At 46.2% G+C, this 17,745-nt stretch overlaps 1 protein-coding gene across 5 annotated transcripts in view; it reads left to right on the plus strand.

The window, feature by feature from the left end:
* LOC124048057 (calpain-1 catalytic subunit-like) overlaps positions 1-17,745 on the plus strand; it is a 50,980-nt gene that overhangs the window by 24,309 nt on the left and 8,926 nt on the right. For 4 of the 5 annotated variants that reach the window (XM_046368441.1, XM_046368443.1, XM_046368445.1 and 1 more), the window contains 9 exons: positions 5,597-5,715; positions 8,043-8,176; positions 9,771-9,939; positions 10,293-10,376; positions 10,540-10,625; positions 10,821-10,895; positions 12,402-12,562; positions 17,404-17,573; positions 17,717-17,728. In XM_046368441.1, the coding sequence (XP_046224397.1) occupies positions 5,597-5,715; positions 8,043-8,176; positions 9,771-9,939; positions 10,293-10,376; positions 10,540-10,625; positions 10,821-10,895; positions 12,402-12,562; positions 17,404-17,573; positions 17,717-17,728 (1,010 nt within the window). The remainder of the gene's footprint in view (positions 1-5,596; positions 5,716-8,042; positions 8,177-9,770; positions 9,940-10,292; positions 10,377-10,539; positions 10,626-10,820; positions 10,896-12,401; positions 12,563-17,403; positions 17,574-17,716; positions 17,729-17,745) is intronic. The other variant, XM_046368444.1, reaches the window with a different exon arrangement.

Raw genomic sequence — 17,745 nt, forward strand, 5'->3', positions numbered from 1 at the left:
GACTTGGAGGGGAGTTGCAATGAGGTTAGTGGAAGAACAGCATCTAGTAAAGATGAGGTCGAGCGTATTGCCTGCCTTGTGAGTAGGGGGGGAGGTGAGAGGGTGAGGTCAAAAGAGGAGAGGAGTGGAAAGAAGGAGGCAGAGAGGAAAGAGTCAAAGGTAGACGTGGGGAGGTTAAAGTCGCCCAGAACTGTGAGAGGTGAGCCGTCCACAGGAAAGGAGCTTATCAAGGCATCAAGCTCATTGATGAACTCTCCGAGGGAACCTGGAGGGCGATAAATGATAAGGATGTTAAGCTTGAAAGGGCTGGTAACTGTGACAGCATGGAATTCAAAGGAGGCGATAGACAGATGGGTAAGGGGAGAAAGAGAGAATGACCACTTGGGAGAGATGAGGATCCCGGTGCCACCACCCCGCTGACCAGAAGCTCTCGGGGTGTGCGAGAACACGTGGGCGGACGAAGAGAGAGCAGTAGGAGTAGCAGTGTTGTCTGTGGTGATCCATGTTTCCGTCAGTGCCAAGAAGTCGAGGGACTGGAGGGAGGCATAGGCTGAGATGAACTCTGCCTTGTTGACCGCAGATTGGCAGTTCCAGAGGCTACCGGAGACCTGGAACTCCACGTGGGTCGTGCGCGCTGGGACCACCAGAGTAGGGTGGCCGCGGCCACGCGGTGTGGAGCGTTTGTATGGTCTGTGCAGAGAGGAGAGAACAGGGATAAACAGACACATAGTTGACAGGCTACAGAAGAGGCTACGCTAATGCAAAGGAGATTGGAATGACAAGTGGACTACACGTCTCGAATGTTCAGAAAGTTAAGCTACGTAGCAAGAATCTTATTGACTAAAATGATTAAAATGATACAGTACTGCTGAAGTAGGCTAGCTGGCAGTGGGTGCGTTGTTGACACTACACTAATCAAGTCGTTCCGTTGAGTGTAATAGTTTCTGCAGTGTTGCTATTCGGGGGCTAGCTGGCTAGCTAGCAGTGTTGTTTACGTTACGTTGCGTTAAAAGAACGACAATGGCTGGCTAACTAACCTAGAAAATCGCTCTAGACTACACAATTATCTTTGATACAAAGACGGCTATGTAGCTAGCTATGTAGCTAGCTACGATCAAACAAATCAAACCGTTGTACTGTAATGAAATGAAGTGAAAATGTGATACTACCTGTGAATGCGACCGGGTTGTTGAGTTCTATTCAGAAGACGTTGGCTAGCGTTGGCTAGCTAGCAGAGTCTCCTACGTTAAGGACGACAAATAGCTGGCTAGCTAACCTCGGTAAATTAAGATAATCACTCTAAGACTACACACTCTAAACCTAAACAACACAATTATCTTGGATACGAAGATACGAAGACAGCAAAGACAGCTATGTAGCTAGCTAACACTACACTAATCAAGTCGTTCAGTTGAGTGTAATAGTTTTCCCAGTGCAGCTAATCAGTGTACGTTAGCTAGCTGGCTAGCTGGCTAGTGAAGACTACGTTAGGACGGCGAAATACGATAATTACGCAAATATCTTTGATACAAAGACGGCTATGTAGCTAGCTGAGAAGAAATTGCTAAGATTAGACAAATCAAACCGTTGTGCTATAATGAAATATAATGAAATGTAATTAAAAAGTTATACTACCCGCGGGAGCGAAGTGCCGATGCGACCACTCGCTCCAACCCGGAAGTAATCCGTAACTTGGGTAGAAAAGGATTTCTTTGTCCTCAAACTTGCGTTGCTTTCAGGGTTCGTTGACTTTTTAGAACTTGCTGCAGCTTGGGTGACGTAGTCTTATCTGTAAATTCTATACTCACAGGTTATATACCCTTGGGTCAGAAGTGGGCGTAACCCCCTTTCTCTGGGCGTACCAAATTAATGGGGCAAGGTCTAGATTTTATTCAAATCCAATTTTAGACAACAACGTAACATTTCATCTTCCCCAAAACATTCTCTTTGATTTGGACATTTTCCATACAACGTACAATGTATAAACATCAAACATATACTAGGAAAACCCTTCACATTACAATGTTTTCGTAATAACGTAATCTATTAACCTTTAATAACAAAACAAAAATGACATACATTTTCATATTCATCTATCGTCATGACGACCATTGTGGCTGATGGAAACCATTGTTCCAAAGCCCCTTTATTTCATGTTTAATGTTCTGAGGCTGGGTCTCCATAGTAACAGGACAAAGGAATTTGTCTGTGGCCTGAGATTTACCAGGGGCGTGAGGGGTCATAAACCCCCCCCACATCTTCAGACCCCTAGGGACAGTCACTTTACAAATTACCTCGACTAACCTGTACCCTCGCACATTGACTCGGTACCAGTAATCCCTGAATATAGAATCCACATTGACTCGGCACCAGTAACCCCTGTATATAGTCTCGCTATTGTTAGTTTATTGTGTTACTTTTTGATTGATTCTATTTTTTTGTTACTTTACTTTAGCCGTCTTATCCCCCTCTCCTCTCAGTGATAGTGCCGTCTTCTCCTCCTCTCAGTGATAGTGCAGTCTTCTCCTCCTCTCAGTGACAGTGCAGTCTTCTCCTCCTCTCAGTGATAGTGCAGTCTTCTCCTCCTCTCAGTGATAGTGCCGTCTTCTCTCCCTCTCCTCTCAGTGATAGTGTCGTCTTCTCCTCCTCTCAGTGATAGTGCCTTCTTCCCCTCTCCTCTAAGTGATAGTGTCATCTTCTCCTCCTCTCAGTGATAGTGCCTTCTCCCCCTCTCCTCTCAGTGATAGTGCCTTCTTCCCCTCTCCTCTAAGTGATAGTGTCGTCTTCTCCTCCTCTCAGTGATAGTGCCGTATTCTCCCCCTCTCCTCCTTCTCAATAATAGTGCCGTCTTCTCCCTGTCTCCTCTGTGATAGTACCATCTTCTCACCCTCTCCTCTCAGTGATAGTGTCGTCTTCTTCTCCTCTCAGTGATAGTGCCTTCTCCTCCTTTCCTCTCAGTGATAGTGCCGTCTTCTCCCCCAGTGATAGTGCCGTCTTCTCCCCCAGTGATAGTGCCGTCTTCTCCTCCTCTCAGTGATAGTGCCGTCTTCTCCTCCTCTCAGTGATAGTGCCGTCTTCTCCTCCTCTCAGTGATAGTGCCGTCTTCTTCTCCTCTCAGTGATAGTGCCGTATTCTTCTCCTCTCAGTGATAGTGCCTTCTTCTCCTCCTCTCAGTGATAGTAACGCCTTCTTCTCCTCTCAGTGATAGTGCCGTCTTCTTCTCCTCTCAGTGATAGTGCCTTCTCTCCCTCTCAGTGATAGTGTCGTCTTCTCCTCCTCTCAGTGATAGTGCCTTCTCCCCCTCTCCTCTCAGTGATAGTGTCGTCTTCTCCCCCAGTGATAGTGCCATCTTCTCCCCCTCTCCTCTCAGTGATAGTGCCTTCTCCCCCTCTCCTCTCAGTGATAGTGTTGTCTTCTCCTCCTCTCAGTGATAGTGCCGTCTTCTTCTCCTCTCAGTGATAGTGCCGTCTTCTCCTCCTCTCAGTGATAGTGCCGTCTTCTTCTCCTCTCAGTGATAGTGCTGTCTTCTTCTCCTCTCAGTGATAGTGCCTTCTCTCCCTCTCAGTGATAGTGCCGTCTTCTCCCCCTCTCCTCTCAGTGATAGTGTCGTCTTCTCCTCCTCTCAGTGATAGTGCCTTCTCCCCTCTCCTCTCAGTGATAGTGTCGTCTTCTCCCCCAGTGATAGTGCCATCTTCTCCCCCTCACCTCTCAGTGATAGTGCCTTCTCCCCCTCTCCTCTCAGTGATAGTGTTGTCTTCTCCTCCTCTCAGTGATAGTGCCGTCTTCTTCTCCTCTCAGTGATAGTGCCGTCTTCTCCTCCTCTCAGTGATAGTGCCGTCTTCTTCTCCTCTCAGTGATAGTGCAGTCTTCTTCTCCTCTCAGTGATAGTGCCGTCTTCTTCTCCTCTCAGTGATAGTGCCTTCTCTCCCTCTCAGTGATAGTGCCGTCTTCTCCCCCTCTCCTCTCAGTGATAGTGTTGTCTTCTCCTCCTCTCAGTGATAGTGCCTTCTCTCCCTCTCCTCTCAGTCATAGTGCCTTCTCCCCCTCTCCTCTCAGTGATAGTGCCTTCTCCCCCTCTCCTCTCAGTGATAGTGCCGTCTTCTCCCCCTCTCCTCTCAGTGATAGTGTCGTCTTCTCCTCCTCTCAGTGATAGTGCCTTCTCCCCCTCTCCTCTCAGTGATAGTGTTGTCTTCTCCTCCTCTCAGTGATAGTGCCGTCTTCTTCTCCTCTCAGTGATAGTGCCGTCTTCTCCTCCTCTCAGTGATAGTGCCGTCTTCTTCTCCTCTCAGTGATAGTGCAGTCTTCTTCTCCTCTCAGTGATAGTGCCGTCTTCTCCTCCTCTCAGTGATAGTGCCGTCTTCTTCTCCTCTCAGTGATAGTGCAGTCTTCTTCTCCTCTCAGTGATAGTGCCGTCTTCTTCTCCTCTCAGTGATAGTGCCTTCTCTCCCTCTCAGTGATAGTGCCGTCTTCTCCCCCTCTCCTCTCAGTGATAGTGTCGTCTTCTCCTCCTCTCAGTGATAGTGCCTTCTCTCCCTCTCCTCTCAGTCATAGTGCCTTCTCCCCCTCTCCTCTCAGTGATAGTGCCTTCTCCCCCTCTCCTCTCAGTGATAGTGCCGTCTTCTCCCCCTCTCCTCTCAGTGATAGTGTCGTCTTCTCCTCCTCTCAGTGATAGTGCCTTCTCCCCCTCTCCTCTCAGTGATAGTGTCGTCTTCTCCTCCTCTTAGTGATAGTGCCCTCTCCCCCTCTCCTCTCAGTGATAGTGCCCTCTCCCCCTCTCCTATCAGTGATAGTGCCACCCACCACAGCCATATAATAACTCATCCAGATCTTTGCCTTGCTTCCATCCATATTTACAACATGCTTTTACAGACCTCAGTCATCACTGTGAGGTCTGTCTAACTTGCCTCCATTAGTAAAGTGCTGTACTGTGGTAGCTGGCTCAAGAAATCAAATGCCAAACAATTTCCCCCTTTCATCATGTTCAAGTGAATGTGGAAAATTCTCTTCCATAGAACGGAGTTGAACTATGGGGCAGGACAGTAGGTAATAGTAGGTAGTAACGGTAGTACTTGGTTGTTAGTGCAGCTTTCTTCCTAGAGGGACTACCGCCATACTAACGCCCTGGACCAGAGCTGGGTGGGCCCTGGACCAGATCTGGGTTGGCCCTGGACCAGAGCTGGGTTGGCCCTGGACCAGAACTGGGTGGGCCCTGGACCAGAGCTGGGTGGGCACTGGACCAGATCTGGGTGGGCCCTGAACCAGAGCTGGGTGGGCCCTTGACCAGAGCTGGGTGGGCCCTCGACCAGATCTGGGTGGGCCCTGGCTGACATCCATACACAAGCACACCACACCCTGGTGCACACTCCACCTGCTGGACATTCTAGTTAAATGATTGCAACAATCTCTCTCTCTGTCTATCTGTCTTACCCTCCCGCTCCTCTTTCTCCCCTCTCTCTGTCCCTCCCTCTCTCTCTCACTCCCCTCTCTCTCACTCCCCTCTCTCTTTCTCCCCTCTCTCTCACTCCCCTCTCTTTCTCCCCTCTCTCTCTCTCACTCCCCTCTCTCTTTCTCCCCTCTCTCTCACTCCCTCCATCAGGTGATTGCTGGCTCCTAGCAGCCATAGCCTCTCTAACCCTCAATGAGAGGCTGCTCCACCGAGTGGTCCCTCATGGTCAGTCCTTCCAAGAGGACTACGCTGGGATCTTCCACTTTCAGGTACGACTACGCGCGTGATGGCGCCGATGGGTAGGGCTGCTGTATTATCGGCCCTCAACCAATCATGCTATTTTGTTTCTTTTTTCGCATTGTTCGTAACTTGTTTTGTACATAATGTTGCTGCTACCGTCTCCTATGACCGAAAATAACTTCTAAACATCAGAACTGGGATTGCTCACCTCAAACTGGATGAAGAGTTTTTCTTCAATGAGTCGGACATCGAGGGATATCCTGTTGACACCCGACCAGGCCCCAATCCCCATGATTCACTGAAGAAGGAAACGTAGGTTTCGAGGCAAAAGATCAGGGTGCCTTGTGTGTCTCCGCCCTTACATTAGAGAGCCTTTTTATTCTCTATTTTGGTTAGGTCAGGGTGTGATTAGGGTGAGTACTCTAGTTTTTATTTTATTTCTATGTTGGCCTGGTATGATTCCCAATCAGAGGCAGCTGTCTATCGTTGTCTCTGATCGAGGATCATATTTAGGCAGCCTTTTCCCACCTGTTGGTTGTGGGATCTTGATTTTGTATTGTAGTTTTTTAGGCCCTACAAAGCCTGGTATGGTTCCCAATCAGAGGCAGCTGTCTATCGTTGTCTCTGATCGAGGATCATATTTAGGCAGCCTTTTCCCACCTGTTGGTTGTGGGATCTTGATTTTGTATTGTAGCTTTTTAGGCCCTACAAAGCCTGGTATGGTTCCCAATCAGAGGCAGCTGTCTATCGTTGTCTCTGATCGAGGATCATATTTAGGCAGCCTTTTCCCACCTGTTGGTTGTGGGATCTTGATTTTGTATTGTAGCTTTTTAGGCCCTACAAAGCCTGGTATGGTTCCCAATCAGAGGCAGCTGTCTATCGTTGTCTCTGATCGAGGATCATATTTAGGCAGCCTTTTCCCACCTGTTGGTTGTGGGATCTTGATTTTGTATTGTAGCTTTTTAGGCCCTACAAAGCTGTACGTTTTGTTTGTTACTCTTTCTTGTTTTGTGCCGGTTATCCTAAATAAAAGATGATTAACCTGCCCCACGCTGCATCTTGGTCCGACCATCCTTCCAACAACGATTGTTACATTGTGAGGATTCGTGATTCGCTAGAGAAGGAAACTGAGATTTCGCGGAAAGAGATGAGGGTGAGGATCAGGCGACGATTGGCTAATCTGCCCTTGCCTTCCGTCCTGCTAGCTGACGTTCAATCGCTAGAAAATAACATAAAAAATTATAATATTTTATGCTTCACCGAGTGGAGGACGACATTAGGAACATACAACTGGCGGGTTATACGCTGTATCGGCAGGACAGAACAGCAGCCTCTGGTGAGACACGTTCTGAGCTTAGTTCCTTTTTTATGTCTTTGTGTTAGTTTGGTTAGGGCGTGAGTTGGGGCGGGTATCCTATGTTCTTCTTTCTATGTAGTATTTATGTGTTTGGCCTGCTATGGTTCTCAATCAGAGGCAGGTGTCGTTCGTTGTCTCTGATTGAGAACCATACTTAGGTAGCCTGGTTGTCCCTGATTGAGAACCATACTTAGGTAGCCTGGTTGTCTCTGATTGAGAACCATACTTAGGTAGCCTGGTTGTCTCTGATTGAGAACCATACTTGGGCAGCCGGTTTTTCCCACTTGAGTTGATGTTGGTGATTTGTTTTCTGTGTCTTCACCATAACAGAAGTGTTTCGTTTTTCGTTTCCTTCTTTCTCTTTGTTATTTTTGTATTTTCGAGTTCAGTGTCTTTTTCATTAAAAATTGCGAACGCTTACGAACGCTGCACATTGGTCCGATCTGTCCTCGTCAGAGGAAGACATATTTCGCTACAGCGGAGGCAAAGGCATTTATGTAAACAGCACAATATCTAAGCAAGTCTCAAAGATTTGCTCGCCCGAGGTTGAGTATCTCATGATAAGCTGTAGACCACACTATTTACCCAGAGAGTTTTCCTCTGTATATATTTTTTGTAGCCGTCTACATACCACCACAGAGCGAGGTTGAAACTTTTTCTCCCTTTTTTCAGGACCTAGACTTGCCGCTCCGTTATGGTGCGGTAGCAGAGAGAACAGTCTATGACTTGGGTGGCTGGAGTCTTTGACAATTTTTAGGGTCTTCCTCTGACACCACCTGGTATAGAGGTTCTGTGAATCCTTAGTGAATTTCCCCTTTTATTTCTGTCATAGGGGACTTGTTTTACGCCTACTTTACACCTGTGGAAGTTAGATCGTTTCTAGGTTTAGAGACGGTTGTAGTGTCCAGTATGCTTTCCCCATGTTCTGCCATGTGATTCACTCTCTTTGTGACACGTCGAGACATTCCATGGAATGTTGTCTGTTGTGGTCCTCTTCAGTTCTGGCAGTTTGGTGAGTGGGTGGACGTGGTGATTGACGACCGGCTGCCAACGAAGAATGGAGAGATCATGTTCGTTCACTCAGCCGAGGGAAATGAGTTCTGGAGCGCCCTGCTGGAGAAGGCGTACGCCAAGTATGTCAACGAAGGCCGGGCCTCTGTCCCAAATGGCACCTCATTTCCTATTTAGTGCGCTACTTTTAAGTATGTGTGTGTGGATCATATTAACACTCTCTCTGCCATATAGACTTCATCATGTATACATGTATCTACAGTGAGCTCCACAAGGGACATGACTGATTTTTATTTGTTGTTTTGGCTCTGTACTGACATCATACAATGACTATGAGGTTAAAGGTCAGACTGTCAGCTTTAATTTGAGGGTATTTTCATCCATATCGGGTGAACCGTTTAGAGATAACAGCACTTTTTGTACCTAGTCCCCTCCATGTTAGGGGAACAGAAGTATTGGGAGAAAATATGTGTATGAAAGTATACTGAACAGAAATGTAAATGCAACATGTAACGTGTTGGTCCCATGATTTCATGAGCTGAAACACAATACCCCTGCAATTTTCCAGATGCACAAAAAAGCTTATTTCTCTCAAACGTTGTGCACAAATTTCTTTACATCCCTGTTAGTGAGCATTTTCTCCTTTGCCAAGATAATCCATCCACCTGACAGGTGTGGCATATCAAGACGAAGTTTAAACTGCATGATCATTACACAGGTGCACCTTATGCTGGGCACAATAAAAGGCAACTCTAAAATGTGCAGTTTTGTCACACAACACAATGCCACAGATGTCTCAAGTTTTGAGGGAGGATGCAATTGGCATTCTGACTGCAGGAAGGTCCACCAGAGCTGTTGACATATATAATTGAATCTTAATGTTTCTACCATAACCTCTCACCATTATAATAACAGGGGAGGTTAGCATTTTATATAGTCAGAAAGTTACAGACACACAAATATCATACCCTCCCCCCAAAAAAATGCTGACCTCCTCTGTTGTTGTAATGGTTAGAGGTTAGCATTTTATATAGTCAGAAAGTTACAGACACACAAATATCATACCCCCCCCAAAAAAAAATGCTGACCTCCTCTGTTGTTGTAATGGTTAGAGGTTAGCATTTCTGACCTCCTCTGTTGTTGTATGAGCATTTTATATATCAGAAATGCTAACCCCCCTGTTGTTGTAATGGTTAGAGGTTAGCAAAAAACATGAAATGCTGACCTCCCTGTTAGCATTTCCTCCCCTGTTGTTGTAATGGTTAGAGGTTAGCATTTCGGGGTATTTGTGTGTCTGTAACTTTGTGACTTATCATTATTCACAATTCATTCAGGATTATCCGTAATCGTGGTAGTGTCCACATTAATGTAATCATTGGGTGCTAGGAATATGGGACCAAATACAAACATTTTGACTAGTTGTATAGACATACTGTACAGTATGAGTCAATTTGTCCCAATACTTTTGGACTATGTACAAAAAGTGCTGTAATTTCTAAACTGTTCACCTGATATGGATGAAAATACCTTAAAATTTAAGCTGACAGTCTGACCTTTAACCTCATAGTCGTTGTATCATTTAAAATCCAAATATAACTGGAGTACAGAGCCAAAACAACAACAAATCGGTCACTCTCCCAATACTTTTGGAGCTCACTGTATGTTACGTTGTTTCTGCACTATGTTTTTGGAATATGTTTCATCTGTCACTGTCAGGTTGAATGGTTCCTACGAGGCTCTGTCTGGAGGCAGCACCACAGAAGGCTTTGAGGACTTCACCGGCGGTGTGTCTGAGATGTACGAGCTCCGTAAGGCTCCACGGGACCTGTACAGGATCATCGGCAAAGCCCTGGACAGAGGCTCCTTGCTGGGCTGCTCCATCGACGTGAGTTCCCTGCTCCTCTGGTCCTGTCAAAAACACCAGGGTCTCATTCATTAGGGCACATCGATTTAATACGTTTTTCCACAGAAAACTATTTCAAGCAGTTGTTATTTGACAACTCAAGGTAGTCTCTCCCTATTTCTGTCCATTTTCTTATGTTTTGGTGCCTGATGAATACAGCACTGGGTATAGTTTGATGTACCTACTTTTTGAAGAGCATTATCATGAACTTTATAATTTATAACATTAACATTGTAGTCAATACATCCTTATATCAAATAATGCTGATTCAGATGCATCATGGGTATTTTATTTTGCATCATGGGTCTTCTTCTGACTATATTTTGTGACTACAGATCACCAGTGCCTTTGACATGGAGTCTGTGACGTTCAAGAAGCTGGTGAAAGGTCATGCTTACTCAGTCACAGGCCTGAAGAAGGTAGGTTAAGCCCGTAAATAGAATAAATTAAGAAGCCTGGTTTCACCTGGGTCTGAGTTCCTGCTTTGGAACCCTGGTTGTTGTCTTTTCACGTTCGTGTTTCAATGTAGACTGGGTTTTTATTGTTGTACTGCGTGATATGTGTGATTCTGTTCTGCTCCAGGTGGACTACCAGGGTCAGGTGGAGAGGCTGATCAGGGTGAGGAACCCCTGGGGACAGGTGGAGTGGACTGGCGCCTGGAGTGACAAGTGAGCATTACAGAACCACTACTAGGTCCACATTCACAACCAACAGATTTACACACCTAACCGAGTACTAAACCCCAGTTTCACCACAAACCTCGACTTTTACTTACACATTCATAAAGTTTCTGTCGCAGGTTGTAGTAGATTCTGTTTCTCAGTATACTATTGCTCTGTTCTTGTCTTCCCGTCTGTGTCCAGTTCTCCGGAGTGGGATGAGTTGGACCCATCTGAGAGAGAGGACCTGCATCTAAAGATGGAGGACGGAGAGTTCTGGTAGGATGAAGAGCGTGATTACATGCTGAGTTCTCAGCTGTTTAAAATTACCCTGGTATTCTGTAATCTCAGAACCCAGAACCCTTCGTGTGCCGGCCAGCTTCATCTAAATTTATGTCACGAGACACCAGGAAATCTACATCTCCAGCTGCCATTGTGATGAAAGTATCATATACACTAAATATACAAAATCGAGCACAGAGCCATGCAATCTCCATAGACACACATTGGCAGTAGAATGGCCTTACTGAAGAGCTCAGTGACTTTCAACGTGGCACCATCATAGGATGCCACCTTTCCAAGAAGTCAGTCTGCCCCGGTCAACTGTAAGTGCTGTTATTGATTAAGTGGAAACGTCTAAGAGCAACAACGGCTCAGCCCTGAAGTGGTAGGCAACACAAGCTCACAGAACAGGACCGCAGAGTGCTGAAGCATGTGAAAATGGTCTGTCCTCGGTTGCAACACTCACTACCGAGTTCCAAACTGCCTCTGGAAGCAACGTCAGCACAATAACTGTTTGTCAGGAGCTTCATTAAATGGGTTCCCAAGGATGAGCAGCTGCACACAAGCCTAAGATCACCATGCGTAATGCCAATCTTCATCTGGAGTGGTGTAAAGCTCGCCACCATTGGACTCTGGAGCAGTGGAAACACGTTCTCTGGGGTGATAAATCACGCTTCACCATCTGGCAGTCCAACGGACAAATCTTGGTTTGGAGGATGCCAGGAGAACGCTACCTGCCCCAATGCATAGCGCCGACTGTAACGTTTGGTGGATTAGGAATAATGGTCTGGGGCTGTTTTTCATGGTTCGGGCCCCTTAGTTCCAGCGAAGGGAAATCTTAATGCTACAACATACAATGACATTTTAGACGAGTCTGTGTTTCCAACTTTGTGGCAACAGTTTGGGGAAGGCCCTTTCCTGTTTCAGCATGACAATGCCTCCATGCACAAAGCAAAGTCCATACAGAAATGGTTTGTCGAGATCGGAGTGGAAGAACTTGACTGGCCTGCACAGAGCCCTGACCTCAACCCCATTGAATCACCCTAAGTCCCCACGGCAATGTTCCAACATCTAGTGGAAAGCCTTCCCAGAAGAGCGGAGGCTGTTATAGCAGCAATGTTCCAACATCTAGTGGAAAGCCTTCCCAGAAGAGTGGAGGCTGTTATAGCAGCAATGTTCCAACATCTAGTGGAAAACCTTCCCAGAAGAGTGGAGGCTGTTATAGCAGCAATGTTCCAACATCTAGTGGAAAGCCTTCCCAGAAGAGTGGAGGCTGTTATAGCAGCAATGTTCCAACATCTAGTGGAAAGCCTTCCCAGAAGAGTGGAGGCTGTTATAGCAGCAATGTTCCAACATCTAGTGGAAAACCTTCCCAGAAGAGTGGAGGCTGTTATAGCAGCAGAGGGACCAACTCCATATTAATACCCATGATTTAGGAATGAGATGTTAGACGAGCCGGTGTCCACATCCTTTTTAAATCACACTAATCTCCCCTGTCTGTAGGATGTCGTTCCAGGAGTTCCTGAGGCAGTTTTCCCGTCTGGAGATCTGTAACCTGACGGCGGACGCTCTGAGTGAGGACGGCCTCAGCCACTGGAACACCATCAAGTTCCACGGCATGTGGAGACGGGGGAGTACCGCCGGGGGTTGCCGTAACCACCCCAGTGAGTCATAGAACATCTAACATATCTTCAAGAACACATAGAATATTTACATCACAGTATTACATTACAACGTTAACACCTCATACTGCAGAACATTAACACCTCATACTGCAGAACATTAACACCCTCATACTGCAGAACATTAACACCTCATACTGCAGAACGTAAACACCTCATACTGCAGAACCTTAACACCTCATACTGCAGAACGTAAACACCTCATACTGCAGAACCTTAACACCTCATACTGCAGAACGTAAACACCTCATACTGCAGAACGTAAACACCTCATACTGCAGAACGTAAACACCTCATACACACCCTCATACTGCAGAACCTTAACACCTCATACTGCAGAATGTTTACACCTCATACACACCCTCATACTGCAGAACCTTAACACCTCATACTGCAGAACGTAAACACCTCATACTGCAGAACGTTAACACCTCATACTGCAGAACGTTTACACCTCATACTGCAGAACATTAACACCTCATACTGCAGAACGTTAACACCTCATACTGCAGAACGTTTACACCTCATACTGCAGAACGTTTACACCCTCATACTGCAGAACGTTTACACCTCATACTGCAGAACGTAAACACCTCATACTGCAGAACGTTTACACCTCATACTGCAGAACGTTAACACCCTCATACTGCAGAACGTTTACACCCTCATACTGCAGAACGTTTACACCTCATAATGCAGACCGTTTACAGTAGAATACAAGGACATGTGAAGAAGAGGGAGTATAGCCGGGGACCACTTCAACCACCACAGTCAGTCACTATGTTATCAGAACATCTCAGAACAGACAAAACGTTACCCTGGGTACCAGTCTCCTTCGCTAACAATCTACACATCATCTTTGCCCAGTTGCCTTTGGCAATAACAATGAAAGGGAAAGAGGGGATACCTACCTAACTGAATGCATTCAACTAAAATGTGTCTTCCTCATTTCACCCAAACCCCTCTGAATCAGAGATGTGCGGGCGGGGTTGGCATAATCGACATCCACAACTTCTGAGCCGGGGGGAAAGGGTGAGGCAAGGAGTGAACTGTTAGTTAAAGAGACTGGTACTACTAACCCAGACTTCATTTAATGTACAGTACAGGAACCGGAAGGCTATCGGAATCACCCCAGTGAGTCACAGAACCACTTCCAGAACCACCATTCTAGAACACCTACATTCTAGAGCTTTTACAGTACAGGGCCAGCACATAATGTGTAGGATGGAGGGTCAGTACGAACCACCCCAGTGAGTCACAGAACCACCATTCTAGAACACCTACATTCTAGAGCTTTGACAGTACAGGGCCAGCACAGAATGTGTAGGATGGAGGGTCAGTACGAACCACCCCAGTGAGTCACAGAACCACCATTCTAGAACACCTACATTCTAGAGCTTTGACAGTACAGGGCCAACACAGAATGTGTAGGATGGAGGGTCAGTATGACCGAGGGCTGTGGGAACCACCCCAGTGAGTTAAACAGTTTACTGGATAGAGGGTCAGTACGACCGAGTCCTGTGGGAACCACCCCAGTGAGTTAAACAGTTTACTGGATGGAGGGTCAGTACGACCGAGTCCTGTGGGAACCACCCCAGTGAGTTAAAGAGTTTACTAGTACATTATTTACAAACCAGAACGCATAGTTTACAAAAAACCAGAACATCAACATTTACACTATGGTACAGATAAAGCACAGCCAGAACCTTCCTAGTGTCATAGCAACATCTTACATAGAACGTTTACAGTCTAGAACAGGAAGCATCCCAGTCAACATCAACATGATGTTAGTGTTTTCAGGAAAATCACCACAGAGCATTTACAAAAGCTACACAATCACATGTTACCTCGACTGCCTCGACTACACTCGACTGCCTCGACTACACTCGACTGCCTCGACTACCCACGACTGCCTCGACTACACTCGACTGCCTCGACTACACTCGACTGCCTCGACTACACTCGACTGCCTCGACTACACTCGACTGCCTCGACTACACTCGACTGTCTTGACTGTCTTGACTGCATCGACTGCTTTGACTGTCTTGACTACATCGACAACAGTGACTACACTCGACTGTCTTGACTGTCTTGACTGCATCGACTATTGCGACTGTCTTGACTACATCGACAACAGTGACTACACTCGACTGTCTTGACTGTCTTGACTGCATCGACTACTGCGACTGTCTTGACTACATCGACAACAGTGACTACACTCGACTGTCTTGACTGTCTTGACTGCATCGACTACTGCGACTGTCTTGACTACATCGACAACAGTGTGACTACTGTCTTGACTCGACTGCTTCGACTGTCTTGACTGCCTCTACTTCTTCGACTGCCTCTACTGCCTTGACTACCTCGTACCCCCGCACATTGACTCGGTACCGGTACTCCTTGTATATAGTCTCATTACTACCTCGTACCCCTGCACATTGACTCAGTACCGGTACTCCTTGTATATAGTCTCATTACTACCTCGTACCCCTGCACATTGACTCTGTACCGGTACTCCTTGTATATAGTCTCATTACTACCTCGTACCCCTGCACATTGACTCGGTACCGGTACTCCTTGTATATAGTCTCATTACTACCTCGTACCCCTGCACATTGACTCGGTACCGGTACTCCTTGTATATAGTCTCATTACTACCTCGTACCCCTGCACATTGACTCGGTACCGGTACTCCTTGTATATAGTCTCATTACTACCTCGTACCCCTGCACATTGACTCGGTACCGGTACTCCTTGTATATAGTCTCATTACTACCTCGTACCCCTGCACATTGACTCGGTACCGGTGCTCCTTGTATATAGTCTCATTACTACCTCGTACCCCTGCACATTGACTCGGTACCGGTACTCCTTGTATATAGTCTCATTACTACCTGGTACCCCTGCACATTGACTCGGTACCGGTACTCCTTGTATATAGTCTCATTACTACCTCGTACCCCTGCACATTGCCTCGGTACCGGTACTCCTTGTATATAGTCTCATTACTACCTGGTACCCCTGCACATTGACTCGGTACCGGTGCTCCTTGTATATAGTCTCATTACTACCTCGTACCCCTGCACATTGACTCGGTACCGGTACTCCTTGTATATAGTCTCATTACTACCTCGTACCCCTGCACATTGACTCGGTACCGGTACTCCTTGTATATAGTCTCATTACTACCTCGTACCCCTGCACATTGCCTCGGTACCGGTACTCCTTGTATATAGTCTCATTACTACCTGGTACCCCTGCACATTGACTCGGTACCGGTACTCCTTGTATATAGTCTCATTACTACCTCGTACCCCTGCACATTGACTCGGTACCGGTACTCCTTGTATATAGTCTCATTACTACCTGGTACCCCTGCACATTGACTCGGTACCGGTACTCCTTGTATATAGTCTCATTACTACCTCGTACCCCTGCACATTGACTCGGTACCGGTACTCCTTGTATATAGTCTCATTACTACCTCGTACCCCTGCACATTGACTCGGTACCGGTACTCCTTGTATATAGTCTCATTACTACCTCGTACCCCTGCACATTGACTCGGTACCGATACTCCTTGTATATAGTCTCATTACTACCTCGTACCCCTGCACATTGACTCGGTACCGGTACTCCTTGTATATAGTCTCATTACTACCTCGTACCCCTGCACATTGACTCGGTACCGGTACTCCTTGTATATCGTCTCATTATTGTTATTTTATTGTGTTACTATTTCATTTTATTTTTTTTTACACATTTTTGTAAGAATTTCACGGTAAAGTTTACACCTGTCGTATTCGGCACATTCAACAAATAAAAATGTGATTTGATTTGACCAGATGGGATATATATATATATATATAACACTTTGGTTGTATGGATTACCTTAATGCCTGCTCCTCTATTGTCCAGACACGTTCAGCATCAACCCCCCAGTATAACTCTGTCTTATCTCTGTGTTGTTCAGCATCAACCCCCAGTATAACTCTGTCTTATCTCTGTGTTGTTCAGCATCAACCCCCAGTATAACTCTGTCTTATCTCTGTGTTGTTCAGCATCAACCCCCAGTATAACTCTGTCTTATCTCTGTGTTGTTCAGCATCAACCCCCAGTATAACTCTGTCTTATCTCTGTGTTGTTCAGCATCAACCCCCAGTATAACTCTGTCTTATCTCTGTGTTCCTCCAGACACGTTCTGGATCAAACCCCCAGTATAACTCTGTCTTATCTCTGTGTTGTTCAGCATCAACCCCCAGTATAACTCTGTCTTATCTCTGTGTTGTTCAGCATCAACCCCCAGTATAACTCTGTCTTATCTCTGTGTTGTTCAGCATCAACCCCCAGTATAACTCTGTCTTATCTCTGTGTTGTTCAGCATCAACCCCCAGTATAACTCTGTCTTATCTCTGTGTTGTTCAGCATCAACCCCCAGTATAACTCTGTCTTATCTCTGTGTTGTTCAGCATCAACCCCCAGTATAACTCTGTCTTATCTCTGTGTTGTTCAGCATCAACCCCCCAGTATAACTCTGTCTTATCTCTGTGTTGTTCAGCATCAACCCTCAGTATAACTCTGTCTTATCTCTGTGTTGTTCAGCATCAACCCCCAGTATAACTCTGTCTTATCTCTGTGTTGTTCAGCATCAACCCCCCAGTATAACTCTGTCTTATCTCTGTGTTGTTCAGCATCAACCCCCCAGTATAACTCTGTCTTATCTGTGTTGTTCAGCATCAACCCCCAGTATAACTCTCTCTTATCTCTGTGTTGTTCAGCATCAACCCCCAGTATAACTCTGTCTTATCTCTGTGTTCCTCCAGACACGTTCTGGATCAACCCCCAGTATAAGATCACTCTGCTAGAGGAGGACGACGACCCTGAGGATGAAGAGGTGGCTTGTAGCTTCCTAGTGGCTCTGATGCAAAAGGACAGGAGGAGGTACCGGAAACAGGGTCAGGACATGCATACCATCGGGTTCGCCATCTACGAGGTGAGAAACGAGCTTCTAAGGAGTCGACAGCCTAACATGTCTGGGGGGCGGGGGACGCTACACACTCACTACTTTGCTTATCACAGAAATTCATAGTTTCCATACTTTAATGTTCCTCCTATTGTATTCTTCTGTTTGTGCAGATTCCAGAAGAGGTATAAAGATTTGTTTT

Source organism: Oncorhynchus gorbuscha, linkage group LG11 (genome assembly GCF_021184085.1).
Source record: "Oncorhynchus gorbuscha isolate QuinsamMale2020 ecotype Even-year linkage group LG11, OgorEven_v1.0, whole genome shotgun sequence".
In the NCBI taxonomy this organism is placed as follows: Eukaryota; Metazoa; Chordata; class Actinopteri; order Salmoniformes; family Salmonidae; genus Oncorhynchus; species Oncorhynchus gorbuscha.